Raw genomic sequence first — 15,968 nt, 5'->3', positions numbered from 1 at the left:
GAACTGAGTGAGTTTTGAAAACACTTTATTTTGAAATTGAAAAATTTGTGGTTCAAAGGGTTATTTTCTCCTCTGCCCCATCGAACCATTCTTTATCGACGATCCTTCAGCTATATTATATAGTTTGTATAATAATATTCCACAAAAATATACAGTTAGTTAAGTTTCCTTATTTATGTGCTGTTACAAAAAAATTCTCATCGCTGCTCAGAGTCATTGATTTCGTAGTATTTATACTTCTGAAAAATGTTCAGTATGAACATTTAACATGTAATCTGTTCCTCTCTCCTTCCTCTTTTTTGTTTTTTTCTCTAGTTTTATTTTCTTCTAGGCTAGAACTAAGATCAACAGTATTCTTCCAGTATGTAGTTTTTTTTTTAGTTTTATAAATTAGATAATTATTTTATCTATATGTGTGAAATTATAAAACAACCATAAAAATAAAAACAACAATAAAAATTAATTGACGCTCCGGGGCGACTTCATTGATTCCAGTGGCGCATTTGTTTTTTCAGCTGCAGGAACTACAAATAAATATTATTATTAAATTGCAGATCGTCAAAACGAATGGAAAACTGCTAATCACTTAAGAAAGGCTCATCCGATTTCCAAAAATAAAAACCTGTTGGATAAAGAATTGAAATGCCTATCAACTGAGGTATCACAAGACCTCTTTTTTCTAATTGAAAAAGTTTGTGGCGCCCTCTAGGAGACTAATAATGCAACACTTGTCCCCGTCGGCAATGTAGAAATATAATTATCATTTTTTAGTAATATTTTCAACTCGCAGTATTTGCAAGAAATAAAACAGCACATCAAAAGTTCATGAACAATTTATTTCTCAACAAGTGAAACCAAAAATATTTTACAAGCGATGTATCCAAAATCATTCTGAAATGAAAATTTATGAATCAAAACAAAAGAAGACCTAAACAACGAAAAAATCACTGGACTGTATTATCACCTAACCGTAAAAAAACTATAAGGGAGTGCCATACCTTACGTATATTAAACTGAAGTATCCGATTTTCATGAAATGTCACTAAGGGATGCTTTTTGGTAAGGGTAAGTCAACGTATACTTTCTCTAATGCTTTTGGTGTGCTGAATTCGACTTCATTTGATCTTCTGTTTCACAAGAGTCTAGAGCACTAGGGTATTCATTGAATGATCCGAGTTTCTCAGCAATTGGGTATGGATTAAAAAGTCTGACGTTATCACGTCCGAGATCTGAATCCTAGGGCAAAGCTTCAAGGTTCTAAATTATAAGGACTGGATCAATGGGTTAACGTTACCCTAGGATATCCAGAAATTATAACCTTAAAATGCAAAAAAAAAAGGATTAATCCAAGGTTTTATAGAATTTGGGTTGACAATTATGGAGTCTTGAGCAATTGGATGAGGTTTAAAATGGGGAATGTTCCTTCTGATGAAAATCAAGTAGTTTTCATAAAAGAGCTCTAAAACAACGCATTTTAATTTTATCATTTCAACCTTTTTCTTTAAAAAATTATTCAAATACTTAAAAAAGAGGAATGAAATAATGCATTCAACATTTAAAGTGATTCGTTTCTATTTCACCATTTGGCAACATCGGTTATAGCTAATAAAGGACAATGAATCTGTTACCTGTATGAAACAAACAAAGATGACATATTTCAGAAGCGTGCTGTTCTGTTTACTTATGTTCCGAGACATTCTGTGACATATGACATTTTGTGCACCTAACCTATCTTCCTCTATTTAAATAAATATCAAAACAACTGTTGTTTATGTGGCTTGTGGAGGTGGTATTGAACTATAATTTATATTTTGCCTTAATTGTTGATTTATAAAGATAATTTTCCTTTTTTAAAGTAGAATATATAGGTACGTATAAATTATTTCAACTTGATATAGGCGCTGTTGCCAATATGTGAATTAGAAACAAATCTCTTTAAAAATTAAAACCCAACATTTGAAACGTCAATTTGAATACTTTTCGAAGTGAATTTGAAAAACTCATGAATTAAACTCAACTTTATTTTGTTCAAACATGCATTTGCTGTAATAACCCAAATTGAGGAACATTCCCCATTATAAGGACTTGACCAAAATGTTACTGTTGTCAGAATTTTCTGAAATACTAACCTAAAAATTCCAAAAAGGATTTGCTTCAAGGTTATAGGACGAGCTTCAGTCGAATATACCTGCTGAACAAAATAAGATATCTGACAAATCTAAATTGAATTTTAAAGGAGAAGAGTTGTACTTCCAAATGTCCAAACAGGTGCTAGGTGAAAAAAGTCTTGAACAGCACAAAATAACTATTTCGTGCACTTTTTGGTTCAAATATCTTAAAATTCTAATGCAAAGGAACATTCCAAGGTCGAGTTCAGCGCACCAAAAGCCTCGGGAAGGTACCATATGATCTTTGGTCCTAAACAACAACCCCACCTAAATTACTTTCAAAAACCCCCAGTTTGATCACTACTTTCACAAATGCCCAACCCTACTCAATTCAGCTTTATAGTAAAAGCCTCCCTGATGCTAACTCCAGGCTTGCGCACGACCAGCGCCCTCCCATCATCACTGTACGAAGTCTCCAGCCGAACCGTGCCCATACTCCTGCTGCTTAGATTAGCTCCAACCGTGCCCTTGGGCGCCCCCAAAATAACCACTCTCTCCACCCATTCCTTCGTCGGATAATCAGTCTTGTCGATCGGACTGCTGCTAAACTGGCCATTCTCAAACCTCAAGTGAAGGTACAAGTACTTTCCGTTCTTGTATCCGTAGCTTTCCCTGTCGTCGACGTAGAGCCTGCCGCTGGCGCTCCCCTTGCTGTCTAATGCCACGTAGAGCGTGTACGGATCTTCATGCATAAGACTAGAAGCCCTCCTAGGTCTGTCCTTTCTGGGAATTATGCTCCCGCCTCTGTAGAATGCCACCATCTTATCCAGCGTGACGGGAATGTTGAAGTTTCCGGTGCCGCGGTACAGCTTGAAGTCTTCCACGTCATACCAGTATTCGTCGGAACCGCCGGGCAGGTATACAGAGGCAGTCGAAGCTCCGGCTTCGGATATCGCTTTGGCTAAGACGGAGTCGCCTACCAGGAGCTCGCTGTCTATATCCACAACGTTTTCATCGGAGGGGTAGCTGTAGAAGAGGGGTCTGATAACGGGATCCCCTGTTGTCTCGTGTTCCCAGAAGAGGGTGTACCAGAGGGGCAGGTGGGCGTACCTGGAATGGAAAGAAGCAGATGAAACAGAGGCATCTGATACAGTATTATTTTGTTCAAGATCTATTTTCCTCCAGATTTTACTGTCTATCTTGCTTTCAAAACTCAGGCTGATTTTCCTCTTAAATCTATTATTCAGTCTATCCCATCCATTTTTCTATTATCCTAAAAAAAATGTGAAAGGGAAAGAAAAAAGGTTTAGGAGGAACTGGACGAATAGACAGTGAAAGAGAAATAAGAAAGAAATGATGGAAAGAATGAGATCAGAAAGCAAAAAAAGAATGAACAAAGAAGACAAACTCTGCGACTAAAAGAGAAATGGGAGGGAGAAAGTGCCGAAGGATATAAAAAAACAAATATGTAGAAGGGACAAGGTTGAAATTGAAGAGGAGAATGACATACAATGAAGATAATTTAGAGAAACGGAAAAGTGTCAAAGATATAGAAATGAAAGCAAAAAAAATGTATAAGAGAAAAAAATACACGAGTAAAAAAACCAAGATTTGAATTAAACTAAGGAAAAACCAAATAAAAGTAATATGCAGCAGTGGTGATAGATACATATCAGAATCAGAAGTAGTATAAACAAAAGAAAAATAATGTGTGACAAAAAAAGTGTTGAGAGAAAAATCGCAGAAGATATAAGAAAAACAAATAAAGTGATGAGGAAATGAAAAAAAGAGGAATAAAAGATGGAGGGAAAGAGGTTAATACCGACCTAAAGGACCCTTTCACCATAACTCTCTAACATCTCAATATCTATCTTCTAGCCTATCATTTCATCTCCATCTCTTTTTTGATACTCCGCTATCTTACTCATTTTCATTCCTATAAATGTTTTCCACCCTATTATCCTGCATTCGCTCCCTTGATTACAATTTTCCGATCTCAAATTATTTGTTTTGATTCCCGTCTGGCTCCTCAATTTCCCCCTCCTTGCCAATCTCTCATAGTTTCTTTTATTCTCACTTCAAGGTCTCTTTCACACTCTTTCAATTTCTCCCATTCTCCAGCCCTTCTCAACTGTCGTTTTCTTCCAGTAGAGCCTTTTGTTGTCTTTCCAATCTTTTATTGGAAGAATTTACTGTTACCATGCAAAAAACAAAAATCTCGTCCTTCTTTTTTTCAACATATAGCAGTATATCATATCTAAAAATTAATTTCAGGCTTTCCCACTCTCAGAAATTCTCATCTCTCATTCCTTTCCAGTTAAATCCTTAACCACACCTCAAAATTGACAAATTCACCATCATTTCAATTTCCCCATCCTGTTTCAACTTCTTTTTCTCGTCTACTTTCCCACCTTTTCAATTTCACTCTATCCTGTCTTCCTAATCATTTCCAGCAATTCTCATCTTCCATTTCTCTCCAGTCGAATTATTTCTTGCTTTCTCAATCTCTTGTTTCTAGCGTACAATAAATCTGAAGAAATCCATTATAATCACACATCAAAATCATAAAAAAACTTTCCATTCCAATTTCTCCGTCTTTTTTCAACCTCTTTTTCAGCATCTCTCATGTCTAAGTTCCTTACTTTCTCAATTTATGTGTCTATTTTCCCATTTCCCTTCAATATTCACTAATCTACTTTTTTCGTCATTTCATTTTCATGCTTTCCTAACTATCTAAGCTTCATTTTCTAACAATTATCTACTTCCATTCTCAGAATCAATCTGAATGTTATACCCATTTGAAATGACCAAAAACTTTCCCCAGCCTCTTTTTCAGTATCTCTCAAACTCCAAACCTCTCTCTTTACAAATATGTGACTTTTCTCCAATCTTTTTGGAAAACTCTCTTACATCTCCTTCAACAGTTTCTTCTTTTTCATTTTATAATTTGTTTTTCATTGCTCATTACTATGACACTGTTTATTTTTTGAATTGCTATTTTGACAAAGTGAAATAGTTTTCAAAACTCTCTCAATCATTCTTCGAGTTTTTCAAACTTCGACTTGAAAATTCATACGCCTAAATTCCCCCTTCATACTTTATACTTCCCCCACTCCGCTCCAATCTCTTCTCACAAGCCCATCACTACCTCATACCGTCTCTCTTTCACTCCAATTACCAACCTGAGTCTCAAAGCCGCTCTGATCCTGTTCCTCACGTCCTCGTTAAAAAGGTAAGGCTCCCTCCTCCTAGTATCGATGTGCGCGTGCGCCCTGAAGAACGGCAACCAAATGGCAGCCTGGTACCACCTCTGCAGCAATTCGACATCAGGATTGTTGAAGAACCCTCCGACATCTGCACCGCAGAAGCTAATACCTCCTAGCGCTTCGGACAGACACATCGGGTAGCTGATGGCGAGATGGGACCATTCTGCTGCGTTGTCTCCGGTCCAGATGGCTGCGGATCGTTGAGTGCCCGCGAAGTGACCTCTGGTCAAGATGAACGGTCTGCGGTTTGGGGATCTCTCGAGAAGGCCTTGGAAGGTAGCAGTGCTCTGAAAGGTAATTGAAGAGTAACCATAAAGATAAGTTACCTCGCTAGAGAATTATTATTATTACTATTGAATAATGTATACTTACTTGGGCTAGAGGGTATTCGTTGTGGATATCCCTATGTTCCCATCCTCCGTAATGCAGGCAGTCCTTTGGCATAGTTATTTCCGGTCCGTTGAACACTGATGGTTCGTTCATGTCGTTCCAAATGTTTACGTCATTGGTAGTACCGACAAATTTGTCCAAAGCGTATAAACCCTTGTAGTAGTCGAATGTTCTAGGATCATAGAAATCTAAGTAGCTGCTAGATCCTGGCCAACACCAACCTTCGTACCTGTACAAAATAATATCAGATTTGAAAAAATGTACCACTCAAAGTCTTCCCTTTTTCTTTTGGCAATTATGTTTACATAGTCTCACCCTATCATCTTTTATTATATTTCTCACATATACCTTTTCTTAGTACCAATTTTTTTTCATCTCAAATATCTTTTTCACATCTCTCTATATCTATACACATTTATGTCTCCCAAATCAATCTCACTCTTCTTTTCCTTCCATATTTCTCGCTATCTCGATTTTCCCTCTTTCATTTAATTTTTCATCTGTTTTTACCATTAGTACTCTTTCCATTTACTATTAATGCTCTTGTAATTTTTTTCTTTCCCTTTTTTCTACTATATCTCAATAATTCTGCTCTGAAAAACATGTTATTGGTATTGATTGATGTTTGCATACCTCTTATCTCACACTATCATGCCACCATCATATTTCCCTGAACCCAGAATTATGTAATTTTCTTTTGTTCAATATCACCTTTCCTACAACTTTCTCGCACACTTTTGAAGCTCTCTTATCCTCTACCACATTTTCATCTAATTCTTTGTAAAAATGTATATCTCCCAAGTCAATCTCACACTTTTTCCTTTCAATACATCTTTCTATGGATTTCCACTTTATCACTTCTCCTATCTGTTTTTTTCCACATACACTTTCCTCCTACTCTCTAACTTGACACTCTCCTATAATGCCATTCTCTTCTTTTTTCTGTCATTTCTCTTTCCTTTTTCTCCACCATCTATTTTATCTTCTAATATTTTGCTCTTCTAAGCTCTCCCATTTTGCTACCCCTCCTATTATCACTCCCCCTGTTTTCTCCTTTATCTTTCCTTCGCGAATCCATTTCTCCTTTTCCATTCCCTTGCTCTGCTTTTGTTTGGAAGAGCTTTATTTTTTATTAGGTACTATAAATGTAGCATTCACCTCACTTCTTTTATCATTCTTCCTGCTTTCCTTTTTGAACCTATCTGGTTCTATGTCGTTACTGAATTTACTGGTTTTCTGAAAACCTCTTTTTTTTATTCACATATATTTCAATTTTCTACTTCATAATCCTAACCTCCTTTCTCTGTTTCTTTATTCCAAGTTTCCTTTATTTCTCCCTCTGCCTGTCAATTTCCTCTCTTGCATATATCTCCATTTCTTTCATTTCTATTTAGCTGTTTATTCCTCATATCTCACTCGGCAACAATTACCTCCACGTCTTTTCCTTTTATTGAATTATTTCCTGTTCAATAGGGACCAAATGACCATGTAACATGCCACATTGTTGAAAGAACTGCAAGTCTTATTATTTTCACAATTTACAGTGATTTTTTTTAATAAAATGTGATATTTTTAAATGAAAAGCAGTTGTGTCGACATATGAATGTATATGAATATTAATTATATTTGATGCTTGTTCTATTATATACAGCAGTGAGATACTTAATTGCGAACTTATTTAAAAAACGTTTGGTGCATTGTTGCATTTTATCAATACATCTTTGAGCACTGGCAGATTCCCGAAGGAGTTCAAGACCAGTGTCCTTGTTTCAATTCAGAAAGTCCCCAACACAAATAAATCCTGGGAATTTAGACCAATCAACACTTTGCCTTGTATTGAAAAAATATTAGAACTCACGGTTTATAATCAACTCATTGAATATCTAGAAAATAATGATATTTTACTAAAATATCAGTCAGGTTTCAGAAAACACCATTCATGAGAGTCTGCATTACAAGTCACAATATTTTTAATTTAATTTTATTTAATATAATCATATTATACAAAAGCACTGTAACAATAGGATTCTCAAAATCAATATACAATTTTTATACAATTTATACAATTGAAAATGATAACAATACAATAAATATGATATGATATATATACACACACATATACATATACATATATATATATATATATATATATATATATATATATATATATATATACATCCATATACATACTAGGAAATATACTATACATTTTATAGTTCAGCAAGTTAATCGAAGATTTGGTTAGCTATACTAATTTCTGATTACATTACTGAGTTTGGCACCTAAGTGATTGAACACTTGTATTGTGCAACTCTATTATATATGCGGATTTCAAATAAGTCTTGTAACAAAATGGCTTAGGAATAATATTAAAACATAATGAAAACTTCATAAGCGTATGTCAGCAAAGAAGTGTAAATGTTGCATTAATTTATTTATTCAGTATTTTTAGAAAGGTGTAATAATTATGAAAAATATATTTTTTTGATAGAACACTGAATTTCTTGAAATTTTTTTTTCTTTTATACTGGATGGAAGAAGGTTGAATGCTTTAGGTAAAGTATATATTAAACATCTATGAACAATATTTTTGTTGCAGTTGGGAATTCTTAAGTGATGGTTTGTAGTACTTCTGGTTGTATAGTTATGTGAAGGATGGTTTTGATATTGCTTGTATTTGTAGGCATATATACATAGGCTATGAAAATATAGAGATCTTATGTCACCAACGTCTTCATTATAAAGTAGTGTTGTCTGATAACGTTTTGTTTTCCTATATATTATTTTTAATATATAATTTTGAATGACATTTAGTTTTTGTAGAGCATTTTTGTACATTCCTCCCCATACCATAACGAAAGAGTGATTCGGCCAGTGATTTGTAAATTAATAAAAGGAGATTTTTAGAGAGGATATTTCGTAGTTGATAAAATTAATATATAAGCTTCCTCACTTTATTTGTTAGATAGTCAATATGGTTACTCCATTTTAAGTTTTTATCTATTATCCCCTAAGTACTTGATTTCTTTCAACTCTATGATTTCCTCCTTGATGTTCTTAATTTTTATACTACTGAAGGAGGGTCTATTAACATCTGTTGTTGAGAATGCAAAATGGAAAGAATCAATACATAAGGGACATATATTATAGCCATATTTTTATATCTCAAAAGAGGTTTTTAGATCTTAAATAAACTGCCAAGTATTGGTATCAGGGAAACTGTTTTGTTATGGCTGACTGATTATTTATCACAACACAAACAGGTAACCAAAATAAAGGATTCAGTGTCATCATCTCACGATGTCATTTTCGGGGTACCTCAGGGGAGTGTTTTGGGACCTATATTATTTTTAATTTACCTGAATGATATGGATACTATCCTTGGTTGTGATTTCATGAACCTTTTTGCAGACGACACTTTGTTATCAATTTCAGGAAATAATATAGAAACAGTAGCTGATAAAATGAATAATGAATTAAGAAATGTATTCAATAAACTAAAACTCGAATCTTTCACGTATAGTCAGTGGACATACTTGAAGACAGGCTATAAATCAAATCATCTAAAAGAACAATTCGTTCAGGCCAGTCTCAACACCCTACACAGTAGGTTGATGGACTGACACCTATCAGAAAACAACTACTCCCCTGGCTAATACCATGAAGGGAGAGTTACAAACAAACTGACAAAAAAAACATACATACAGGTGAAGCTAATAAAAGCGTATTAGAAAAATACTTACACATTGCCCTCCTTTGTCTTCACGTAATAGTCATTGGCCAAAGCGTCCTCGTGCAAGAAATATCCAGACTCTCGCTTGATGTGCGGGTCGATTATGACAACCAGCTTCCTCCCTGTCGACGTGAGATTCCCGATCATAACGTCGGGATGCGGGAACTTGATCTTGTCCCAAGTGAAGTACTTCTTTCCGTCGGTGTACTCGATATCCAGCCACATGATATCAACCGGCATGTCGTGAGCGTCGAAATTCTCTACAACTGACGTCACATCGTCTTCATCGTTGTAGTTCCACCGACACTGGTGGTACGCGAGCGTAAAGTACTGGGGCAACGGAGCCACGCCGGTCAGTGAAGCATACTGACGCACCGTGTCCCTCGGGGAGGGCCCCATCAGGACAAAGAGGTCGACGACGCCGCTTTCGCTCATGAAATGTGCCTCTACGCTACTCTCCGACTTGCTGCCGGAGACGAGGTTCACTAGCGAAGACATGACGTTGCCGTCTTTGCTGTTGTTGATGTCCACCCATGTTTCGGCGGCGTTGTGCCAGAAGACTCCCACGGTGTGCTTGGGGGAGTGGGCGTGGACGACGGGCACTGAACCGTAGATTGCCATGGTGGAGTCGAGTTCGTATTCGAATACATCCAAGTTGTATAGGCGGTAGGGATCCACTCCGCCGGGCCCAGTCGTTCTCAGGGGAAGTCTGTGGAGAAATGAAGAACAGAAATGGGGTTAAACTGGTCTGTGGATTGGGAAATTGATATGAATTTGAAATTATTTGGAAGAAATTTGAAATAAGACAACTTTCGAGAACGCATTAAAAAAAAACACACTTCAATGTGAGATTTCCACTTGACAGTTTACGAAACAAACACGTGTTTCGCTATACAATAGCAATGTACTTATTGCGACTGTTTTATTAAATGACAAATTTGTATAACTCTATTTATACAGGGTGGGTAATCGAGAATTTGACATGGAGGTTTTGGGTACTAATCTTGAAAATCCTAAAAAACCCTCAAACAGGTCGATTTTAATTGGGTAGGGGGCAGTTTTTTCCCCATTTACAGCGTCGTTACTTCAACCCCGGAGCAGAGGGGTGAACAACCCTTGGAATTTTAATAGGGAACTGGGGACGATTAGTATCCAAAACTTCTATGTCAAGTTTTCGATGGCCCACCCTGTATTAACTATATGTAATTTTTGTTCATACCAAAAGAAACTTTATATTTATTGATTGAAGATAACCCATCTACGAAATTCTTGGGGCTTCAAATAGATGGTAGACTAAAATTTGAGGACCACATAACAAACCTTAAAAAAAAATTGCCTCAGGATGCTATGCTCTCAGAGTGGTTTCAAATGAATTGGGATTCCAGGCGGCCAAATGTGCATACTATGCATTGGTAGATGCACATTTGAGATACGGAATAGCGTTCTGGGGAGCATGCACATCCCAGTTATTCGATTCTATCTTTGTAATACAAAAAAGGGCAGTTAGATACATTTGCAAAGCCCAATGGACAGAATCTTGTAGGCCGTTATTCAAAAAGACTAAAATATTAACCCTGACGTCGATATTCATTCTAGAAACAGCAAGCCTAATATACAAAAACAAGTTCAAATATACTGAAGGTAACATAGCATATGATACACGACAGGTTGATCAGCTTAGAACTACAAAACCAAACTCGACTTTAATAAAAAATTCTGTTATTTACAATGGTTTAAAAATATTCAACAAGGTACCTTTGTCCATAAGAGTATCTGAAAGTTATGAAATATTCAGGAAAAACCTAAAAAATCATCTCATCGACAAGGTTTATTATAACTTGACAGAATATTACGATGATTAACTAAACTCATGACGAAATAATTTTATTTATACAAATTTTAATTCTATTGACAACTTTATTTATACAACATTAATTTTATTTATACAATATTAATTTTATCTATACAAGTGTAACTCTAATTTTAATCTTATTTTAATTTTAATTTAATTTTATCTTACAATTTTAATTTTTTAAGACAATTTTATTTATACATAAAAACTTAATTTATACATATTTATAAGATACTCTCTCCCTCATCTATGATCTGAACTTAGTATTATTTACATTGTAACTTAGTGTTTAATAAGTACCTGCCAATGGAAAAAAGCTTATTCCCTATTTCATATATTGCATCTATCGTATGGTAACACGCATTAGAGTTACAAAGTGTTTGTCAACAAGATGTTAGTTCTTAAGACATTAAACGATATTAAATAAAAAAAATAAATAAATATATCATTCATTATAATCTATAGTATATTATTATGTGGGAACTTTATTTTTATTTGTCGATAATTACAATTATTGTATATTTCAAATTGAGTGGCAAATAAATATCATTATTATCATCTTCGGGCGTCGCAATAATTAAATTTTGTGTCATGCTTTTATAGATTGGAGAATAATATCACCTACTTTTGAAATCTATCCTAATTTCCGCCTTGCAAAGTAAATTCCATAAAGGGAAACAATTCAAATCTATTTGATCGTCGAGCAATAATCCCGAATTCTTAAATCATTTGATTTCTAAATATTACAAATGGTTGAGTTTTGCACATTTCTCTTCCAAATGCAATCTGCCATAATCGTGATTGAACTCGTGCCTCTCCGTCAAAAGATGGTTTGCAAATGTTGAATTAGTATTCTCATCCAAAAAAACTACTACTATGGTCTTTTATTCCTTCGGAGAAAGTTCTTCGGTTTTGCATATAAAATTTAGGACAAGAACCACAAGTCAACTTATATACTCACGATCTGGGGTTTTGTCTTAATTGTTTTTAATGAATTTACTCAAATCATCTTTTGTTCCGTAGTTTACGTCCAATTCTTTGTTTTTTGAAAATGAGCGATATTATTACTTTTCAGAAAAAAGATATCAGACTATGGGTCCTTCAATCTGCTCCTTTTGAACTTATCTACTCTGGAGCACCACCGAGCTGAAATTGACTCAAGATTCCTTTATTAAGTCATGAATGGTGATATGAACTGTCCATGTGTAAATTCAAGAAGAAACAGAAAGTATACAATTTGATCTCCACAAACTTTATTTGAAAAATATATCACGACATGTTTCGCCAACAGTAGCTTCTAAAACAGTGATTTGAATATTACAAGTTACCTTTTACACTAATATTCATATACCATAGGTAACTACAATTGGAACTACCTCCATCAAATTACTAAACCTCTACCTGAGGTACCTCTTCAATTACCTGAAGCATATTACCTAACTTCTACATCAATAATAATACTTCCTCAGTTTTTTAAGAAAACAAGTTCAATAATGGTGATCTATTCAAATCCAGTTGGTCATTTATTTTTGAGTTTATTAATTTACATTGCTTTCAAATGATTCAGTTTCAAACCTTTATTTTCTTTGTGTCAAACTTTTCGTTAAAATTTTCTTCTAAAAGATGATTTGAATATGTTGAACTTGTTTTCTTATTTACATAGCTCATATGATGTTCCTGGATTCGATTCCTGAATGTTCTGGCAGTTTGACCAATATATACATGAGGACACGTTCCACACTTTAATTTATATACTCCTGATTTCTCGAATTTGGCTGTTTTGTATTTATTATTTTTAAGTAACTTTCGCAACGTATTACTTGTTCTAGATGCAATTTTAATATCTCGTTTCCTCATTTTTGATGAACTCAACTTTTAGAATTCATAGGAAAATTTCTATTAAAAAACAAGATGTTTCTAATCTCAAAATCGTCAGTCTATGTTATTATCATTTTAGAAAATATGTCAGAAAAATTAGAAACAAAAAGTTTACAAAATTTTACAAAATAGTACACACCAACAAAGAAGACCTGATTACCTTGATTCAATAATAGAGTATTGGCACATATTGTGCAACTCTATTATATAGGCAGATTTCAAATTATATGACGGCTTAGAATTAACATTAATACATCGTGATAACTTCATAATATGCATATGCCAGTGAAGAATGTAAATGTTGCAATAATTATTTATTCAGTATTTTCACAAAAGTATGGAAAATATAATTTTTTGATTTCGAAAGTTTCTATCTATTTTATACTGGAAGGAAGAAAGTTGAATGCTTCGGCTAAAGTATAAACTAAAAATCTGTGAACCATATTTTTGTTGCAGTTGGGAATTCTTAAGTGATAATTTGTAGAACTTCTTTTTCTTCAGTCATGTGAATGATGGTTCTGATGTTGCTTGTACTCGTATATTGAAACAATAGTGAACAATAAAGGTATTTTCAATATTTTTCCCAAAACCTTACCTGTCTCCATGCTCAGGTAATCCATAAGCTCTCAAAGCTCCAGGGAATGTAACATCCAAACCGACAGCCGAAGGACCTTTTGGTTTGCTATCGTGGTGCGATTTAAAGTTCTCTTCCCACGCGCCAGGATCTTCAGGAGCTTGTTCCGCCTCGCCTTCAGCAGGCTTTTTCCTGTAGTGTTCGAAAGTGAACAAGCCCCTGCCATTGACGACACTTACCAAGGAGTCTTTTTTGAAAAAGTCGATTTTGAACGGTCTGGCAGATATCACCGCTTTGTTATCGGCATACTGAGCCGTTACGGAGTCTTTGTTCCTGTCGAGAATCTGCAACCTAAAAGAATGATAGTTTGTTTCAAAATCTGTAACTTTCATCGAATGAGAATCAGTAACATTTCACTGATATTCACTTATTCAACTATAACAAGTATTTTTTCTACCATAATTAGTATAATTCTCTGTGAGTTCTTGTGTTCCTCAAGGCAGTCATTGTGGACCTTTCAGTGTTTTTAATAATGTACTAGTTACCTACGTCATCGATTCAAAAGATTACCTTTCGCAGTTGATTTTAAGTTATATCGTCAGATTAAATACTATGGTGATTCAGTTAACTGGTTTAGTGATCCAACATGAATTAAGTATTATTATTATTTTTACTGTATTTTATAACTAACGTACACGTAACTTCTTATCTTTAAATCTTACTTTGCCAGTTGTACTTCTCCATTCAAGGCGAACTGCGGTCTGTATCTCGTATACAAGGGGTTCACCTCATCCACCTGCACTCTGAAGATATTTCCGTTGATGGCAGTTAGAGAGAATTTGAATTGAGCACCAACTTCCGTGTTCACCAATTTCGCTTCGATGCTGTCGTCTGTCACTTGCAAGGAGGATAAATCTAGTTCGTATTTGCTATTGTCTGGTTTCACGTTCCGCAGCCGTCTATGAAAAATAAAAGTCAGTCAATCATTTTGCTTTCAAAGGACTGTTTGAAGTGTCCTCAACAATTATTATTTTTATTTCTTTCCGATTGTGGAAGGTGAAAAGATCCGAAAAGACCATTTAAAAAATGAGATTTCCTTCTCAAAAACCAAATTTGTTCAACGTTTTTGTGGTATTTAAAATATTTCAGTACCCTGTGGAACAACTTAAGCTCTTGAGTGGTTCCTTACCTACAAAAACTGCTCTGATCGCATGTTTTGAAGTTGTTCTTGTCCACAGCCAAACAGAAATACAGGCTCGATGCCGTGATTAGAATTCTGAAAAGAAAGTAAGTCATGAATATGATGGGAGTTGAAAACTATTGCGGAGAAATCACCTTCGAAGCGCCATGTTGGCACCGGCTACACTTTTTGTAATGATTTAGAGTGATCTCCTTTCGGTCGCTAACCTCACAAACTGACAGTTGTCAAAAATTGACCAATCATCGTTCACCACCTTCCTCTCTTCAGAATGGCGGATGACGTTTTCACTGAAAGATAAACCATAGGCGTAGACAGTTACTTTAAGAAAGGTAATTTTCATAGTGGGGGTGTATGCCAAAATACCTAAGTATTAAACCTAATAACTAGCACTAGAAAAATGTATGCGAAAGATTTTACAGTTGGAGAGAAATTACGATTTTTTTGAACAAAATAATCGAGGAAATAATGAGGTATTCCGGTTTTTTGTTAATAAAATTAAAACTATAAGTATTTGACGAATGAAATAAAAAGATTATTATTTATAATTTTGATTTAACGCTGAAAATAGAGATCTGCGTGCTCGTTTAACTACAGATGCATAGTCGATGAAAATAGCGAAAATATTTTTTTTACATTAAATGTTTATTCAAAAATTTTAAAAAATTATGAATCTTTTGAAACATTTAAAAAAAATAAGCTCCTGTTGGAAAAAACTTTATGTCCTCATTTTTCACAACAAAGTTATTTTTGTTGAGGGCATGGTCATCTCAAGTAGAGGTGATATGAATTAGCATGGCATCAATAGGTCTTTCAAACAAATAAAAAAAATCGATGTCTCACATACACTTTGTTTTATTTAAATTTAAAGATAGCAAGCGCTTAATGAAAGACCCTACAGTTTAAGTTTTGAACCTAAACAAATTTCGCATTGTGGAAGTCTTCTTAGATGCATACTTCCAGTAGTCA

At 34.7% G+C, this 15,968-nt stretch overlaps 1 protein-coding gene across 1 annotated transcript; it reads right to left on the bottom strand.

The window, feature by feature from the left end:
- Window positions 1-817: 817 nt before the first annotated feature.
- Window positions 818-15,283, bottom strand: LOC111507089 (glucosidase 2 subunit alpha). The gene is made up of 8 exons (XM_074181131.1): window positions 15,137-15,283; window positions 14,991-15,077; window positions 14,524-14,760; window positions 13,823-14,152; window positions 9,508-10,206; window positions 5,747-5,993; window positions 5,291-5,661; window positions 818-3,218 (listed from the first exon to the last, which is right to left on the bottom strand). The coding sequence occupies exons 1-8, from the start codon at window positions 15,148-15,150 to the stop codon at window positions 2,495-2,497; spliced, it is 2,709 nt and encodes a 902-aa protein (XP_074037232.1). The 5' UTR covers window positions 15,151-15,283; the 3' UTR covers window positions 818-2,494.
- Window positions 15,284-15,968: the final 685 nt, after the last annotated feature.

The sequence above is a fragment of the Leptinotarsa decemlineata genome, unplaced genomic scaffold (assembly GCF_025532065.1).
Source record: "Leptinotarsa decemlineata unplaced genomic scaffold, Ldec_3_MD MMD2_tig00026307_RagTag_RagTag, whole genome shotgun sequence".
NCBI classification, from domain to species: Eukaryota; Metazoa; Arthropoda; class Insecta; order Coleoptera; family Chrysomelidae; genus Leptinotarsa; species Leptinotarsa decemlineata.
This window is presented reverse-complemented; position numbering and strand designations above follow the sequence as displayed.

What these genes read in the sequence shown, in the direction of transcription:
- LOC111507089 (XM_074181131.1), bottom strand. An exon ending in GGAGAAGTACAACTGGCAAA is followed by an intron (nt 14,153 to 14,523) that starts GTAAGATTTAAA and finishes TCATTCTTTTAG; the next exon opens with GTTGCAGATTCTCGACAGGA. An exon ending in AAGACAAAGGAGGGCAATGT is followed by an intron (nt 5,994 to 9,507) that starts GTAAGTATTTTT and finishes TATTTTGTACAG; the next exon opens with GTACGAAGGTTGGTGTTGGC.